General features: G+C 33.7%; 2 protein-coding genes across 3 annotated transcripts in view; one reads left to right on the top strand and one right to left on the bottom strand.

Moving 5' to 3' along the window:
* The window catches only part of LOC148272736 (TBC1 domain family member 12-like), a 44662-nt gene that overhangs the window by 3050 nt on the left and 22785 nt on the right, over positions 1-18827 (bottom strand). The window contains exons 1-3 of one of the 2 annotated variants that reach the window (XM_088239630.1): positions 13316-13482; positions 8664-8933; positions 1417-1623 (exon numbers count right to left, since the gene is read on the bottom strand). In XM_088239630.1, coding sequence (XP_088095756.1) covers positions 1417-1623; positions 8664-8933; positions 13316-13356 — 518 coding nt within the window. In that variant the 5' untranslated portion in view covers positions 13357-13482. Of the gene's footprint in view, positions 1-1416; positions 1624-8663; positions 8934-13315; positions 13483-18827 lie in introns of those variants that run through there. The other variant, XM_088239631.1, reaches the window with a different exon arrangement.
* Positions 13625-17159, top strand: LOC148272737 (polyprenol dehydrogenase-like). Its single transcript, XM_088239635.1, has 3 exons — positions 13625-13719; positions 14041-15034; positions 16149-17159. Exons 2-3 carry the CDS (start codon positions 14318-14320, stop codon positions 16500-16502), a joined length of 1071 nt encoding a protein of 356 aa, XP_088095761.1. The 5' UTR covers positions 13625-13719; positions 14041-14317; the 3' UTR covers positions 16503-17159.

The following is an 18827-nucleotide window of genomic DNA, read 5'->3' as shown; positions in this document are numbered from 1 at the left end:
TTCTAAATTCTAAAATATAAAAAGATGAAAACTCACACAGGAAAATATTTTAAACTGCACATTTTCTTTGGTTTCAAGGCCAAAGATTGGCATCAGATAATGAACACAATGTTAATGTGTGCTTGCACAACATTCTCGAGTGTAAAATTAGACGCGGTACAATGTTAGTATGTCACAACAAAAGCAGTCACTTATATATTTGATGTTTACAATATTCATTTGTAGCAATATTTCAACATATTATTATGCTGCACCAACTAATACATACACGATGGTTAAATCAAGAATGACAAATTGTAATATGATGGAGCAATAACCATTTATAACAACAATATGAATGTGTGACTTTTTAACAACACAGTAAGAAAACCGTTCCTTTATTTAATAAATATGTTAGTAACTTCAAAAATGACATTCTCTATATACTTATGTCAGTTATTGCTATTCCCATACGCACAACAAACTGAGGCCAACAAAACTACTCATAAATGAGTAGTTTTACGTTTTGCCCATTAGTTACTCTAGACGTCGCGTCGTATGTAACTACGCAACTTCCGACGTACACAACTGCAGATTTAAATTCAATTACGCCGTGCTGTGTCATTTTTAAGTGTGAAAATACTGCTGGGATTAAAAGGGAATACGGTGGATCACATTTCATGTGTAAGTAGCGAATTCACAAATAATATTATACAAGAATTAAATTATTTTACCATCTGTCAGATTGATAAATAAAACAACGTGAATATTTTGTTAGTATCGCCAGGGTAGTCGATTTTTTAACCTGGCCTTTCTAAGATGTACTTGGCTTTGAACTTTAAATTATATTATTTTTGTAAATATTATTTTCCTTTTTATTTTCCATTTTTACCAATAGTTTTGCTACATTGTTTATTTGTTAAATTCATTTTATTGAGTAAGGATTTTATTTTATTTATTATTTTTGGTTCATAGATTCTTATTTTTGAATAATGTATGTATTTGTAAATATTATCTAACTTTTTTTTACTGCTTTTAATGTTAATTTGACTTTAATTAATTTTATTTGAATGTTCATGCAAATATACTCATTTTCATACACAAATATCGATTTTTCTTTATAGACAGACAAAAATAACTCTGTTAACTTCCCATTGTAATCAGGGCCCAGGTGCTAATCCAGGGACTCCCTGACCCTCCCAGGAATTAAACCCTTGTACCTCAAGCATAGTAGGCGAACACTACACTACGAGGTAGACTTATCTCCATTTGATTTCATTATCCAGGATTTTTACCCGAGAGCAGCCTTCGTGTCGAAAGGACTCGACCAGGAATCGGGTTCTATTTCGTGTGAAATTCTGTGTGTACAGAACTGTATTCTTGATCCGCACGGACACAGAATGTATATCAATAGAGGAGAAAGAAGTAAATTCTCACATGGTCTCCCAGGCCGGTAGCACCACCTGATTCCACTCGCGCAAGGCTTGGCTAAGAGCTTCCTCGTGGCGGGCTTGCCGAGCCAGGGTGCGGCGTCGCTCTCGGGCCTCGCGGGCCTCACGCCGCCTCGCCCCCTCCACCATGCGCTGGTACTCCTGGCGGTGCCTGGTCGCCTCCACCTCATCCTTGGCCGGAAGGTTCGAAGGCCTGTGGTAAAGAAAATACATTAATAAATACATTATACATTTCTTAGTAAAAAAATAAACATTTTGATATTGTCATCATCATAACCCCTGTCTAAACCCGATGGTGCATAGGGCACTCATTGGATTACCAAATTCAGCGTACCTCGATTATATCGACCGACTTCAGGTCAAAGGCTTCAAACCACAATTCTGGAAAAAAGCGGTTTCATTATTTCACATATGCTTTAAACCAAAAGGGAAATATCACCTTTTTTTTACACTTTTAAAGTAATAAAGGTCTATGAAATACTGTCCAGTAAATTTTTTTAAACTTATAATAATACTAATAAGTAGCATGAAAAATATTTTTAAATTTGTAATTTTGAATTTCCGTAAAAACGGTAATTTCATTGGCCGCGCCCCTAATACGTCGATACCAGTTTAGGGACAGTGAAATATTGCAGTGTGAAACCACCTTTAAAACTAATATTTTAAGTCAAGCCTGCCTGGAATCGAACCGGGGATCTCAAGAATAGTAGGTGAACGCGCCATCCACTAGACTACGAGGCCGACTTATCCTCACTTGATTTCCTTAGCCGAAATTTTTACCTGAAAGCAGCGATCTAATCAAAAGCACTCGACCAAGGCTCTGGTGCTATTTTACACACAGAATTGTATTTTTTATTCGCCCCGACATAGATATCTTCAGGTCTGAGTGAAATCTGCCATTTTAGCAAAAAAGTACACCGCAGCTTTACCATTGTACACGGATTTTTAATGAGTAACAGTAATCTACCACTTATTTGTTTTTGGACTTTTCTACACCGCTTGCTTCGCCTGCTACTCAGCAGGCGAAGAGAGGTATGCTTAGAAGGCTCTGTATATCTTCGAGTGATAAAAACAATGCCGTACCAAAAGTGTTGGTACAAAATTCAGTATTTTAAATTAATAAAATGCAGTTCCACCAAGAAATGTTAGAAGAGAAACTCAATTAATAAATTCGTCGCAACAGAGAGCGAAAACATTTTTGAGAAGGAATTTGGAAGTCTAGGCAAATTTTACACAGTGTGTAAAGTGGCTACATAAACCAGCCAATGACAAGTCATAAGCCCTGTAAATGCCTAGACTTTCATATTCCCTTCTCAAAAAAGGTTTTCCTCTCTACTGCAACGAATTTAGATCTAAATAACTCCCTAGGAAGGAAATCGAGCCTTGACATTTGGACGTAATCAAAACATTTTAAAACAAATCAATTTTACTTACAAATCTCGTTTAAAATAAAAGGAGTATAAATAAGGTATACAACAGTAAAATGCATAACACAACATAGCGAATGAAAACGGAATATAGTTTAGTAAAAGGAGAATGAGCGAACACTAAAAACAAGCTATTATACTTAGTAACGCCTTTTGACTATTGACGGCAATGAAAAGTTAAACTGCTATTAGAAACGTCATTAAATATGCAAAATGTAGTAATTATCCATTAGTAGAATGTTTGTTTAATATTAGGGGTGGCACAAAAGCATTAATTTTTAAACATACGTAGGTGCATATCGCACCTATAGAACGAAAACGACTTAACTAAAATAAAACCTTAAAATGAGTTCAGACCATGAAACGACTTCAATGAACATTATCTATTTCTTCATTAAAAAAAATGCAATATTAGGGTGGGAATAGGACAAAACCGTTACATCGGTCTCATTGTTACTCAGAGAATTTAGGTTCCGTGTCAGTACGGAAGCGACGCTATTAGTGTTGTGTTTATATGGCTGTGTAAAGGACGCAGCGCAGACAAACATATAGTCACCGAAAGCCGATTGAGTCGATTTTATTCTGATACAAATGGCAACTTTAATTTATTTAAAAAAAATATTTAAATGACCAATTTAGTTTTGTGATTGTTTCGTTCCAACTTACCGATAATCTTAGCGACTTATTTAAGTTTATGTCATTTCGTGAATAAACAAAAACATGTGTTTGGTGACCTGATCTAACCTAATAAAAATAATGTCATTATCTTATTTATCAAAGTGCATTCGTTTGTTTGCTTTTTTCAATCTAATAATGACTTATTAAATAAATGTCTCGTTTAAACTTATAATATTTTTTTTACTACGCTTTTTTTTCATAGATTCATAGCCTGAATGCCTCCTAATTTGGTGCTTACTTCGAAAAATACAAAACAATCGACGAAAGAATACAAAGGTGTCACAATTTACATTCTTCTTTTGCAATTTCCCAAAATGTTTATTTTTATTGTTCAGTTTATAGTGGCATCAACCCTGAATGCACAAATATGATAAGCAGTTAATGCAAGCAAGCTCGATTGTACATGAAATATTCACACAATCATTCAGTTTAATATTTTTGATAATAAAATGTAAAGTTCTATATTTAATTACAAAATAACAAAAAAGTCACTAATCACTGAAACTGAAAATTTAAAATGCATAATACCTGTTTTTTATGTTTAAAAATATTTTTAAAATTTTATTTATTTCTTAAGTTAGCTTATATTACATAGTATATAAACTAATATTTACACTTACTTTACTTGCATATCTATTTACATCATTTTAAAGTAAACAAAACATTTATTTTTAAATTCATTCAAACTATTTTAATTTTTCATATATTCAGGCATCTCTTCATACATTTTCAAGCCATTTACATACTACAATTTTGGGATTCTGTTTTTTTTTTAATGTCAGCCTTATTCTATCCTTATTTCTAGTAATATACTTACGAAAATGTTTATTTAACACTATCTTATTAATGAAGTATTTGGGCATTCAATTGTTCAAAAATTTAAATATAAAAATAAACATATTTATTATATCAGTCTCTTTTTTATTGCTACCCAATTGAGTCCTTGTCGCATTTTATTTGTTCAGTCTCTTATTTGTTTCTACCCAATTGAGTTCTTCTCGCATTTTTTCTATTTTATTATACCTTCTTTAGCACTATTCTCATGGTGTTTAGTAAATAACCGCATTTATCGATATTATTCCTGGCCGATTATCTTTCTTTCCCATCCTTCCCTTGACCCATCCTTATGATACCTACATTACATCAAGATAGAAGAAATTCAAAATTAGAACATTTGGATTTGGAACAAAACAAAACAACATTTTGAAACATTACATTAGATTGCATAAAAATTCTTCGATTCGTCGCGCGTCGTTGTAAACATCGTTACATTTCATAGTGTATTTCATTATCCAGTGCCCAAAATTGAAGAACATTCACATCGTATCAAAGGTAGGTGCATATTCCGTGTTCCTTTCCTTTCTTCAAAAACCTTTTACAAAACTGAATGAAATTAGTTTTTTAGGTACAGTCCGCTTTTCGTTAACACATAGCTCTATTTTGAAGTACTTTCAATTTATTAAATTTCCGTCATTGGCTAATAATACTGCAGAGCAGTAATCTATAAGTGGAATAATTATAGTTTTATATATGAGTTCTGGAGTATTTCTATCTAATTCATTTCTCAATCTACCGAGAAATAATATTTTTTTTAATACAGAATGTATGTCTAACGAATACTAACCACATAACTATTTTATATCCCATTTTGTTTCATTTTTAACGAAATTGAGTTAAGTCGTTAAGTGTACAGGAGTTCTTAGAAAGCCATTATTTATAAAATTCTAATGATATAATTATATATTTTTTTAATGTTTAAGGGTTTTTTAAACAAATATCGTCTAGAGTAGGTTGTGGTCATTATTTATGCCTATTTTGTAAAAAAAAACTTAAAAGCTCTATTTCTGCAGATTTGTGTTTTGGTCTGTTAGACAAAAACTAACCGAAACGACGATGTGTCATGTTTACGGCCTCTGAATTTGAAAAAAATAATTTTTGAAAAGGGAACATGGAAGTCTAGGCTTTACAGGGCTTATGAATGCCTAGACTTCGATATTCCCTTCTCATAGATCATTTCCCTCTCTGTTGCAATATATTTTAATCTTGATAACTCCTCTGGGAGTGAAATCTAGCCTTGTTCACAAACATATGGACATACATAAAATATTGTCGATTAAAAAAATAATATTAAACACAAGATATTTACGAGTTATGGGGTTATTAAAATACAAATATTAATAAAAATGTGCGAAATAATAATCACACAATAACAAAGAATACATTAAGCGTGACGATTTCGTGCTTTGCGGATATTAACATGCGATTCACATCAGGAATTTGGTGTACATACAGAATTTCCAATAAGGCATCAGTAGGTACTGGGAATGTCTGTTTGTGTTGTCATATGAATACGAAAGTAATTAGCTGTGATTTGAATAACTAAACTTACGCATGCCCAAAATTATTGGATTGGAATTTTCACAAATCCATATATGTATATCCACACAACATATTTCGATGCGGTATATTCTTATGCTCTTTATAAAATGGTAATTCACTTTTTCGTAAATACCAAACAATCTGGTGGATAGGACACAGCATTTGAAAAACCTATAATAAGTTACAAAATGAACTATTCGTTATCAAATATACTGCAATATTTTACATGCGAATGTATACGAAAATGTAATATCGCTGCCGCTGGGTAATTACTACAACTGGGTAACATCAAAATCAGCATATCAGAGTTACCCACATAAACTCATTTTTTTATCCTCCTCCATGAATGCCACAAATAGACAATTCATGCATTCAAAACATAATTGTGTCGGGTTGTGGTCCCGTGGCTAGTGTCTCAGACTCATGGATCAAAGGTCCGTGGTTCGAATCCCACTCTACTCCAACTTGATTCCCATTTTCTAATAGTGAGTTATTTACAACTCGTTGAAAATGGCCCTCAAAATTAAATATTTGCATAAATTATAAGAACGCAAATATTTTTTATAAATAAAAAAATTTGTATGATTTGAATGAATCACGAATCACGACTTGACTATTTTTAGCACTTACAGAGGAAGATACAATTGTGTTTTTAGTGCGTAACTCAAAACGCTGATTTTGAGGTTATCTAGGTATAATAATTAATTACCCCATGATATATTTCTGATTTCTTTTTTTCATGTGACATATAACTCTGTAATTGAGGCCCTAAGTATCAAAGATAGCCAAACACTAAAAATAGTATCAAAAGCAGCCAACTGAATAGCGTTGCTTATTATGTTAACCTTTAGGTTAAATTGTTCAGAGTGTTGATGGCACCAAATATTATCAATAATTATTTTTTTTTGTAAATATTTAAATTGAAAAGCGCTATCAAAGATTTTAGTGATTTCTCAAAAATAGGTATGGGGTCGTTTAGTCATCTTTGATACTGAGAGCCTCAATTGTATTCTTGGTCGTAAATGTAGTAACAGAGATAGAGCAAATATGGAATAAATTATACTATTTTATTAAGCAATATAAACATGTTTTTACAGTTAATATCGTTGTAACTATATCTATAATATTTTCAGTTCATTTGTTAGCTTAGGTAATTTGTTTTTTATTCACATAATAAATATTTTTATCTATATACTTTTTCTAGAACTTTAGCTCTTTATATACATAAAAAGTAATTTTGGATACCTGTAGGTCTATGTATAATATGTCCTTGTATAATAATAATATATAACTCAAAGTACTTTATATTTTTACAGTACTTACTAAATGGTATATTCGTTTCAAATTTGCTTTAAATTTTCTATCCTAAGATCTTACATACTGCGGAAAATATTTTTTTAAACATACTATTTAAAAAACACTAAATTATTATTTATTTTATTTATATATTTTTTTTTGCACCACAACAGGCCAGGAGGCCCAATTGCAGTGGTGAATGACATCACAGAACACCCAGGCTTGAGAAAAATCTCATTTAATTTTTGTGTTCTCACTAGGAATCGAACCCGGAACCTTCCGTGTGTGAGTCAAGCGTCTTGACCACTACACCGCGGAGGCCGCCTATACTTTTTGTTTCCATTTATTTGACTTATTTTTTTAATGAAAGAAAAGATATAGCCACTATCTCTCACTGATTGGAAATTCCAAGCAGATAACAAAATATAATGGGTTCTTATTATTTTGTTACAGATAACCTGTAACTGTACAAATATTTATTGTTGGAGTTTTATGACTGCAAGTTTATATTGGTTGAAATTCCACAGGAAATAGATAAAAACATATGATTTATTATCTGAGAAGGTAAATATTATGTTATTTCAAACACTATTTCCCAAAAATATACACTGTTCAGATTTTAAAACTGGGAATTGACAAGCCCCTGTCTAATTTAAAAAATATAAACGCTTGGTAAATATGAAGAGATAATAGTCTCTTCATAGTCATGAGTTCTGTTCAAACGTGCTAATTTCTTATTGTGAACATTTAGTCTCTTACTCTCACCGATTGTGTGCTCCATATTGTGGTGAATGTTTAGTTCCAGATTATTTCAATATAGAAATAAATAGGGTGAACATTTACGATCTCACATCTATATCTCTCAACCATCTCAGGATAATAATTCAAAACTATATTTCGAGTTTGTCCAAATTTTTGTAGACAAGGACTGGATTCAACTCCCTGGGAAGCTGTTAATATTAACACATTACAACAGAGATGAAGAACATTTTACAGAAGGTAATATGAAAGTCTAGGCATCTACAGGGCTTATGACCTGTCATTGGCTGGTTTAAGTGGCCACTTTACACACTGTGTAACATTCACCATTCTGCCCAAATTTGAACATCTATATTCCTTCGATTCTTTCATCTGTTGATGTTTGATTTCACAAACATCAACAGATGAAAGAATTATGTTTGACTTCACGAACATCAACAGATGAACGAATTGAGGGAATATAGATGTTCAAATTTGGGCAGAATGGTGAATGTTAAACAGTGTATAAAGGGACTACTTCAACCAGCCAATGACAGGTCATAAACCCCGTAGATGCCTAGACTTCTATATTACCTTCTGTAAAATGTTCTTCATCTTTGTTGTAGTATGTTAATATAATCATTTATTATTCTGAATTTAATTTTTAGAGCCCCTTACCCTATTGCACAAAGGGTCAATGTATAGAGTTCCTTACCTATTGTGTTGGATGAGGGCAATGGAGCTAGCGACCAGGTCGTCGAACAGCTTTCCGTCTCCGTTGCTGGCCGTGCTGCCCTGGCGGCGGTGCGCGCGGCGCGGCGTGCTGGCGCCGGAAGAGCCGGGCGTGGCGGGCTCCGGGCACGCGGGCTCCGGGGGCGGAGCGGCGGGCGCGCGCCCCCCGAACAGGCGCCACGTCGAGCCCCCTCCTGGCTCCGGCTTGCACGCCTGCGCACCATGACCGGCGCTACGCCACGGGAACACACCTCTGTAAGAAAGAAAAATAAATATAAATAAAATAAAAAAATTAAACTTAAATCAATCTTTATTAAGTAGCGTCTTCATCTGTATAAAGCAATTTTACCAACAGTCTAATGGGTAATTGTACCGAAATGTAAAAAAATGTTTTGGTCGAAATGGGCAATTAAGTTGCTTTATCTATTTTTTTTTATTCAATCGGGTTGTGGTTCCGTGGCTAGTGTTGCGGACTCACAGATCAGAGGTCCGAGGTTCAAACCCCACTCTACCCCAACATGATTTCCATTTTCTAATAGTGAGTTATTTACGACTCGTTGAAAATGGCCACTAAAATTTAAATATTTTAGTTAATTATAAGAACACTAATATTTCTTAAAAAAAATAAAAATTGCAACTCATTTAGTTCATTTAGACCTAAGACACTCTGTGTCTAAGAGCTTCTCTCGGCTTTACTAAAACTTGATTCTGGGTTGGTATTCTGAACGCAAAAGCGCGCGTAGAAAACATATATATATATACATTTAAATCGGGTTGTAGTCCCGTGGCTAGTGTCTCGGACTCACGGACCAAAGGTCCGTGGTTCGAATCCCACTCTACCCCAACTTGATTCCATTTTCTAATAGTGAGTTATTTACAACTCGTTGAAAATGGCCCACAAAATTAAATATTTGGGTAAATCATAAGAACGCAAATATTTATTTTTATTAAAAAAATATATATATATTTTGAACGCATATTTACGTACTAAATACACGCTAACAGAGCGATCTCTTCGCGCGCAATTCCGTTCAGAAAGCCAGCCCTGGGGTGGTAATTGACATATTTAATCACGAAATTAAAATTACACAAATATTTAATTTTTCGATCGTACTTTAGAAAATGGAAGGCGAGTTTGAAGCTAAGCAACAAAGTAAAACTCAATTCAAATATTTAATGAAAAGAAAATGCTTATTTTTGGCTAGTTGAGATGCAAAGCTAATTAATATAACATTTAATATAAAATATCAAGGATTCGGAAATCAATAAATCTGTAGGTATTAAGCAGAATGATATTGAAAAATGAGGTCTATGATTGGAGTGCAGATTGTAAAAAGGGGTCAAAACAACCGGAAGTTACAAAATATAATCAGTATGGGAAGAGATAAGAAAATATGAGTGTTCAATATGATATAAACACTGCCAATTAAAAAAATACTGTCACTCCTAAATTGTGTTCGTATTTAATTATTTACAAGCAATATACTGTGCGTGTTGCTCGACTGTGGAATTATCTCTCATCCAATATCAAAGATGTTTCTCCAGCAACTTTGTTTAAACCACGTCTGAAGAAATATTTTCTACCTCTTCCAAACACCCCTCTCTTCCTGTCCTTTTATTCCCTAGTTCCCACTGGAGAACAGTATCAAATTCATTTATTTACGTACACATTTTGCTAGTCTTCTTTTAGTATATATGTAGGTAGGGTAGGGCGGGGCTAGTTGAACGTAGGGGCAAGTTGGGCAATTGAAATATCTAAAAAGATACGCATTTTAGGACGACACTTCAAATCACGAAAAGAGGAGGACGAGGGAGAGGAATACATCGCGCCGCCGCCAGTTGCATATTAACCCTAGCGTTATTAGTTAAGGATTGGGCTCTGGAAAATAAAATCTTTCACTTTTGATAGGTTATGCAAAGATAAACGTGTACACATTACATGTATGCATTTAAATACAAACAAGACAAGTATTAAAGTGCACATTTGAATGCATATTTTAATAATACATCATTTCAATATCATATTGAGATAATCTGAAAAAGTATTCACTAAATTTTGTATATCGTCCGCGTATGCACCGTTGTTACAATACAAATGAAAGTATCTACTCAATATTCAATATCCTTGTACACATCGCGATATCTGAACTATTTATTATAAAGGTGTGAAATGCAATCAAATAGTTATTTGATTCCAGCTAAGATTAGATAAAATGAAAGGAACAAGGCCTATCTATTAAAGTAGTGCAGGTAACAATTCAAGAACATAACAATTATAACGGACTCAGTATTGATGTAGACATTTTTAACTGCACGTTGCATTTGTACAGAAAATTTCTTCATGGGGTCGATTATTTGGGATAGTTGCTGAATCTTGAGTGGTTTATGCTATGTATGTGTGCCGCATGTAATGTATATATTTGTGTATGTTTTATATGTGCGTTCATGTGTGTGCGTGGATGGCTCGGAGTGTACATTCGGTATTTTTATTTATTTTAATTTATTACCTCCATGGAAAACGCAAATGTCAACAATTATCCTTTTCTCACTTAAAATTCTTATTTATTTTTTGTCACATTTAATGTTTATGTCTTTTTAATTTATGAAAACTTAATTGGTCTTTTTATGTTAAAAAATTGTTGTTTTTAGTACTTATTTTGTATGACTGTATGTTTTCTAAATAAAATAAATAAATAAATAAATAAACATCTCAATGGTAAAAAGGCTAAATGACTAATACGCCATAAAGTTGATTTTGTAAGGGAGACAATTGAAGAATGGTTGGTCAGTTGAACAGCCTACCAAAAGAGGTGGATCTTTTCCATGCTGGGATTACCAGTTATAGGCTATTCCTTTCTAATTATGTTTGGTAATGTGTATTAGTGACTTATTAGTAATTGTTTACTATTTTTTTTATGGAATATATATGTTCGGCCTTAATAATCTATTGTGCTTTTATAAAACATGTTTTTGTAATTACCTAATAATAAAAAAAAACTAAACAATTAAATGTATATGAACTCTTTCAACTAGAATCCTTAAAATTTATTCCTAAATTAGCCCCTGATGTAATTTTAGATGAAGAACTAAAATTTTAAAAGAATGTAGTAAACATGGACACAATACGAGCATATCATAACAATATCATAAACACCTTAGTCGAGGCTAATAAACCAGGGACTGAAATTATACCATAAACTACCAGACAAAACTAAACCTAAGACAACCTTTACAAAATAATATGTTAAAAATATTATCATTATTTTTTTTTTTAAATAAAAAAATAATCCGTAAGGATTTATAAATAAATTTCAAATTAAAAATATATGCTTTAATGTTTATTGTAATTGGCAGTAGTGCTATATTGTAAATTTAAATAAATAAAATATTTTAACAATAAAAATGAGTAAAACTTTTTTATTTTAAATCAATTCCCAAAGAAATGTAGTTATGGGTATTATGTGAATAAATACCGAAACAGATTTTAATGTAAATCGAAACGGCAATTCTTAAAAATAAGCCAAACTTTGTGTGACATAAGTATAGATGGACTTAGAGTAATAATTCGCTCGCGCTTAAAGATAAGCCATTTAGCTCTATTTCATAGAACAAAAGCGTTCAAAAATTTTTGTTTGGCTTTTAGTTTAACACACGTGTAACGGACGGTTTCGGTTTGCGCTTGCAATTCTCGACCTGGGTACATACAGCCCGTTGTATTGCACTAAACTGTAGCTAACTTCGTAGTCGATATTCATAGAATGATTTTTGTCCGTATGGCCAACTCTATTAGCCGGTGGCGTATTATTACTCAAAGGGTATAACAGCTAATTTTATGAACGTCGTAAAAGAGGGTTTCTGATATCAACGTCAAAATTTACATCTGATATCCATGGTCATACGACACAGCTTAAAATTCTAAGAAAAGTGGTATATACATATCTCATTTTCGGCTATAGTGACGCATCACCCACTTACCCTTTTCATGGTCGATATTATTATATATTTATTTAGTAGCAAAAATAAATTTGATAAAAAAAAAAACGTTTTAATTTAATTAACCCAGATAATCATAAAAGCAGGTATGTGGGTGGGGGCAGATGAGGTATTTAGATATTATTAAAATAATTTAAAAAAACCGGTCTATTTATTGAAAACCGGCTGACAAGTTGACATATTTATATGATCAAATAAAGTACAGGTTTATAAATATAAATAACAACATATAATATTATGCTTCACCTCAATGTTAAAACAATCTTCAAAATACACAAAAGAAAACAATTAATTTAATCACTCAATAATATTTACATGAAATGCAAAACCATTAAATTAAATTATTTCTATAATACATATAACGGCTGTCAAAGGGAGATTGATTGGTGATTTTAGATTCTGATTGCTGTTTACATAATATTTTACAGCTAGCTATTTTGAGGCACATTCTCACTATTTACATTTACAAATCTATGGAATTGAAACCAAAACCGCTAGTAGAATTATAAATAGATATTTAGACTAATGAAATAATAAATTAGCGCACAACGCGGCTTAATTATTATCACTTAATTAAAATAATTCATATTGTACAAACACATGTTATTAAAATTATTGTTAGAAGACAAAAAAATAAATTACCTCGATGCCTCTAGGGCGAATGGTACCTCGCTGAGTAGCATATTGTTTCAGATAGAAAATTACATAAGAAAACGAATAATGCTAATTATCACGGCACACTAACACCGCACACTACCGACTACTAACTACTAATACTAACTGACCACCGACACCGATCACCCAACTCCAACACAAACGCCGACTAATTCTTATTATCTTCGAAACGATGGAAATGTTTTCCGCTCATGTTGCAGATAACAATAGAAACGAAGTCACGATATTTTGAGATAGTAGTCTTCTGAATTGTGTTTGGGTTTGTACTTGTACGTAGTACGTAATCTGTGTTGAACGGCGGAAGTTGGAAGAGACATAAACGTAAATATTCGTGTGGCAAAATTAAAGGAAAAACTATGAGAAGAAAAGAAGTATGAGATTATATACTACCATCACGACATTATAATGTTATTTGTGTGTAAGAGATTTTATCGAGCGTTTAAAAAATTTAACACGTAATTTTATGTACCTACAATACATTTACGTAAATGTGTCCACAATGGCACTACTGTTTGAATAGTTACGTATCTAGTATCTACTCGTAATAGAAAAGTTAATCTATGAACTTAAAATGAAACCAGCGAACATATTAATTGAACGATACGATTTTGAACATTTATTACTGAATAAGTATGTAGGTATGTTAAAGTTTGTTTTGTATTACGCCATTGATAATAAATTACTTTTCGCAGATAATTTCTGTCTCTGACCGCAGTCAAGGGTGAGCGTACCGGCGCTGTTTAAGTACTGAATTACAGGTAGAGCGACCTTGCCGCACTGTCACGGATAGTTGGTTAGTGGACAGCGCGCCCGGAGCGGGAGAAAGTGCAGCGAAGAGGCGTTACCGAGCGCGGGAAAGTTCTTTACCGAGCACTGTCGTCAGACCTCAGTCGTCTCTTCTTATTCCGTATCAGGCGCTCGGCGGAGTCGCCCGTTGCCCAAAACGAGTATTTATAGATAAACCGGAAAATGATATTAGCCGTCTGTTCGTTTACTGTCGTCGCGGGTCTGATATACGCGATGGCCACGCGCAAAAAACAAATCGCGCGCAAACTCCAAGAATGGAAGTACGACTACAAGATCCAGGATATAGGATTGTGGGCCATGATAGACGATATAGCCATGAAGAAGCGCAACAAGTTGGAAGACATCCCGGATGTGACGGGGCGGATAGCCGTGGTCACGGGAGGGGCGAGAGGAATCGGGTACCACGTCGTGAAGGAGTTGGTCCAGAGGGGGATGAAGGTAGTGCTCGGGGTCAGAAACGTAGAGGCCGGAAAGAAGATGGGAGAAGATTTTAAAAACGAAGGACTGAGCGGAAGCGTTCATGTGCACAAATTGGACGTGTCGTCTGTTAACTCCGTGGAGAAGTTCGCTAAGATTGTGACCGAGGAGTATCCGAGAGTAAACGTGCTGGTAAACAACGCCGGTATCATGTTCGGAGACTACAGGGTGACGGAAGACGGGTTCGAGAGCCAGTTGGCTACCAACTACTTGGGACATTTCTTGCTGACGCACCTGCTGCTGCCCAGCCTGAAGGCCGCTGGAGAGGAGCTGAAGACATGCGCGAGGGTTGTCAATGTGTCATCTTGCGCGCATAAATCAACGGAAATATTCTTCGAAGACATCAACATGAAACATGGATACATGTCCTCGGCAGCTTACGGCCAGTCGAAACTAGCGCAGGTAAACAAATACAATTCCGTAAGTTTATTAAATGTAGGGGTTAGCGCGTTCGGTTACCATGTATTTGGTCCTGTGCTCAATTCCTGGGAAGGTCGACATAAAATATTAATTGAAAAGGTGGTTTTCTACACTGCAATATTTCATGTTTCTAGACTAGAACCTAGGCTGATCACCTGACCTTCATGTAACAAATTATCGATATACGTTGCATTAAATGTACTCCCCTATGAACCATTCGATGTAGACAGGGGGTATGATGATGAAGTTGATAAACCACTAATTAAAAATATTTACTACTGAAATAAGCTTATGGTGTTGATTTAAAACCACTGCAACGTAAATAATACTGGGTAAATAGTAAATAGACATTATTTTTAGTCCAATCCGATCTTATTTTAGACGATTAATAAGTAATTTATTATATAAATAAAACACGAGTGATACTTTAATCCACAAATTTGGAATATCCAGTGACCGGTTTCATCGCTTTCGCGACATCTTAGAGACTGGTATCTTTATTAAAGAGTTAAATGTATTTATACAAAATTGTTTTGTATAAATACATTCAACTCTTTAATAAAGATACCAGTCTCGAAGATGTCGCGAAAGCGATGAAACCGGCCACTGGATATTCCAAATTTGTGGATTAAATAAATTACAATGAACTTCCATCAAGAATTTTCACTTACAAACTTAAATGTTTTAGATTAATAAGTAAACCAACACATCAAACACATCCATCCAATTACAGGTTTCTCCTTAATGTTCAAAATAAATCTACAATATTTATACTACTTTCCTGTTTCGTATATTCGCTGTCCATCCTCAAGTGTAAATTATAAATATATTGAAAACCGATAATGGGATTACTGAAAACGAGAAGTGTTGTGTATTAAATTCTAAAATAAAGTCAACAAACGGATTATTTTAAATCATTTGATCACGTCATTCCACAATGTAAACGCCGATATACATAATATTATGATTCAATCCATGATTATTTTTCATTGACGTAAAACATCCGACTATATTTCAAATAATTCATAGGTCCCATTGTTCTGAAATTCCATAATGCCTTTATGACACACATTCTATTACACATTCTGAATTACAGATAATGTCCGCCAGGCATATGGACAGACTGTTACAGGCGAGGGGAGATAATGTGCACTGTTACTCAGTCCACCCGGGCGTTGTGGACACGGATTTATTTCAAGGGACGACTGTCAAAAAATACTCCCAGTGGTTCATGAACATCTTCTTCAAGAAACCCGAAGAAGGAGCCATTTCCATCCTCTACACGTGTTTATCTCCGAGATTGGAAGATGACGGGGGAAGGTATGTCAGCAACTGCAGAAAGGGATCCGATTCAGAGTACTCGAGAAAGGAAAAGGAGCAGGAGAAACTGTTTGAAATCACGTGCGCTTTACTCAAAGTGAAAAATTTCGGTACCACCGAAAATACTTAAAAATAAAGGTTATCAAATATATGAAACTCAACTAAGAAGCGTCGAGTCAAATTTTACGAAAGAAAAATGAACATTTCTACACGAAATCAACGAATTTCTAATATATTTAAAATCAAATTTAAAAAATAAAAAATGCATTTATGAGATTATCGTGGTTGAGGGTTACCGTTTAAAATGTGATAATTTTAAATTTAACGTATTATGTGCTTAATCTAAATATTTATTAATTATACGAGAAGCGCCTAACAATTTGTTATTAATTATTATTACGCAGCAGTCAACTAATTTTGTAATCATTAGGTACAGAGTGAACATACATGTATTTAAAATCATTCAGTGTGTGAGTGTTTTGATCGCTGAAAATCCTTAGTGTAAAAATTATGGCCAGTCAACCGTGGTTTATGGAATAGTTACCGCTTTCTCTGCGTGATAACATTTGGAAAGTGTGCATTTTCTATTACTGGCTTCATACTATGGGTCTATATACAGATTTGGATAAAATATTGAGGTAATTACGTACCTTACATTGCGTTTGGAAACCAAGACAAACAAAAACAGATTTTTATAAAAAATATGTAAGGATTGTTTATTTTATTCCTTCCCTTGGCACTTGATACGAATTACGTGTGAACATTAAAAAATTACAAACATTCAAAATGTGTATATTATCTCAAATCTTGCTGTGAACCCGAGGTACTGTTGCGGATTCCGAATAAGAGGTCCTAGGTTCGATTTTCACTTTACCACATGTTCTTACGGTTCATTCCTTTTAAAATAAGAGACAACTTGCCTCTTCAGTCGGGCTGTTGGTTTATAATTGAAAACGAGGTTGGTATTAATTTGAGGGCGTAAAAGTTATTCTAATTCAAAATACAACTATCGTTTTTCTATATATTAGAAAACACATATTCGTATAGGCGTAAATAAGAAGTGTCGCTTTTTGAAAAGAAGAAGTGTCACTTAACCCAGCAACCTACACACGTCACAGCCTGCCAGAGTTCCAGAGGTGAAGATTATGTCGTAAGTTGATAATAAACATTCGCGATAAAGTTAACAGGTTCGCCTTGAAATACAACTAATCGCGTCAAGATTATTAAATTCAAAGTCGAGGATCGTCATTGTAAATGAAAATGACTAAAATCACATTTACAGATCTCAGATTTTAAATTAGTCAAGAAGTGGAAATCACAAAAAAACGTGGGAATAAAATTTCTTAGTTTAATTATTAAGGCTGTTCAGAAGCACAAATAGTTTTTCTGGGTTATTATGCCGTGTGTCATTCGCACTTTTTTTCAGATCGCATTATAGGGTTGATAGTGTCCATTATCAGGGTTGATATCAAACCTACGATAGCCACCCAGAAAAATTCATCGTGAAACGTGGTATGTTTTATTTTTTTAAAGTCTGTATACCTTGTAAATATTCGGATACGAATTATTGTCAAGACGTGTAGATTGAGTAGACGTTCTGTATGTTATTTAATAGGCAATAACGAGGGTAACACTCACAATGTTTTTAATGAATATAAACCATACAGTAAAGTCTGTTTTATGTAAAAATGTACATGCCTAGATATATTTTACCAAAATAAATAAACATGATAGCAAGACGCAATGGACGTCATCTTGTGTGGCTGTTGGCTGTGTTGTCACTCACATCGCAAACAATATACTTGTTTGGGTTTAATTTATAAATTTGATAAAAAACAATACATGGAAGAGACCATTGCAGGAGACTGCTGCGAGACATTGCATAGATTTATATACTATTACTCGTGTTATTATGATTCTGGATAACTTATATAGCGCCATTTTCGTAATGTAATACCTCGAAGGCACTTTTCAAAGTGATTTTATAAATATATAAATTTAATTTGAACTTTTTGAAGTTGTTATTTCAAAGTTCCCTTAGATATTCCGGAGCAGAGTTGTGCAGTGACTTATACAAAAGCCAACAGAGTTTGTATTCCGCCCTCCGCCGTCCAGATGTTTATTAAAATAAACTTTTGTGTAATAATTTTTATTTCGGGTATTCTTTAACAATATGCATGCTTCTACTTTCAATGAATAAGTTTAGTGTTTTTATTTTAAATATATATATTTGTTAATGGACTATTAAACTAAGCCAAAAGCTTTTTTTTTTTAACTTTTATATATCGGCGCTATATTTTTTTATTATATTTCTGAAATTACTCCGCCTGATGATAGGTGCCCTAATGTCGAAATTAGAGCAGAATGCAAGGCTGAGTTAAGCATTATCGACAAAATTAAGAAAGGTCTTTTGCGATGGTTCGGTCATGTGGAGCGAATGAATGATGAAAGAACG

The sequence above is a fragment of the Micrasema longulum genome, unplaced genomic scaffold (genome assembly GCF_059751315.1).
Source record: "Micrasema longulum isolate JH-2025_06_02 unplaced genomic scaffold, ASM5975131v1 h1tg002204l, whole genome shotgun sequence".
NCBI classification, from domain to species: Eukaryota; Metazoa; Arthropoda; class Insecta; order Trichoptera; family Brachycentridae; genus Micrasema; species Micrasema longulum.
This window is presented reverse-complemented; position numbering and strand designations above follow the sequence as displayed.

What these genes read in the sequence shown, in the direction of transcription:
- LOC148272737 (XM_088239635.1), top strand. Translation starts at nt 14,318, where the DNA reads ATGATATTAGCCGTCTGTTCGTTTACTGTCGTCGCGGGTCTGATATAC. An exon ending in GCCAGTCGAAACTAGCGCAG is followed by an intron (nt 15,035 to 16,148) that starts GTAAACAAATAC and finishes TCTGAATTACAG; the next exon opens with ATAATGTCCGCCAGGCATAT.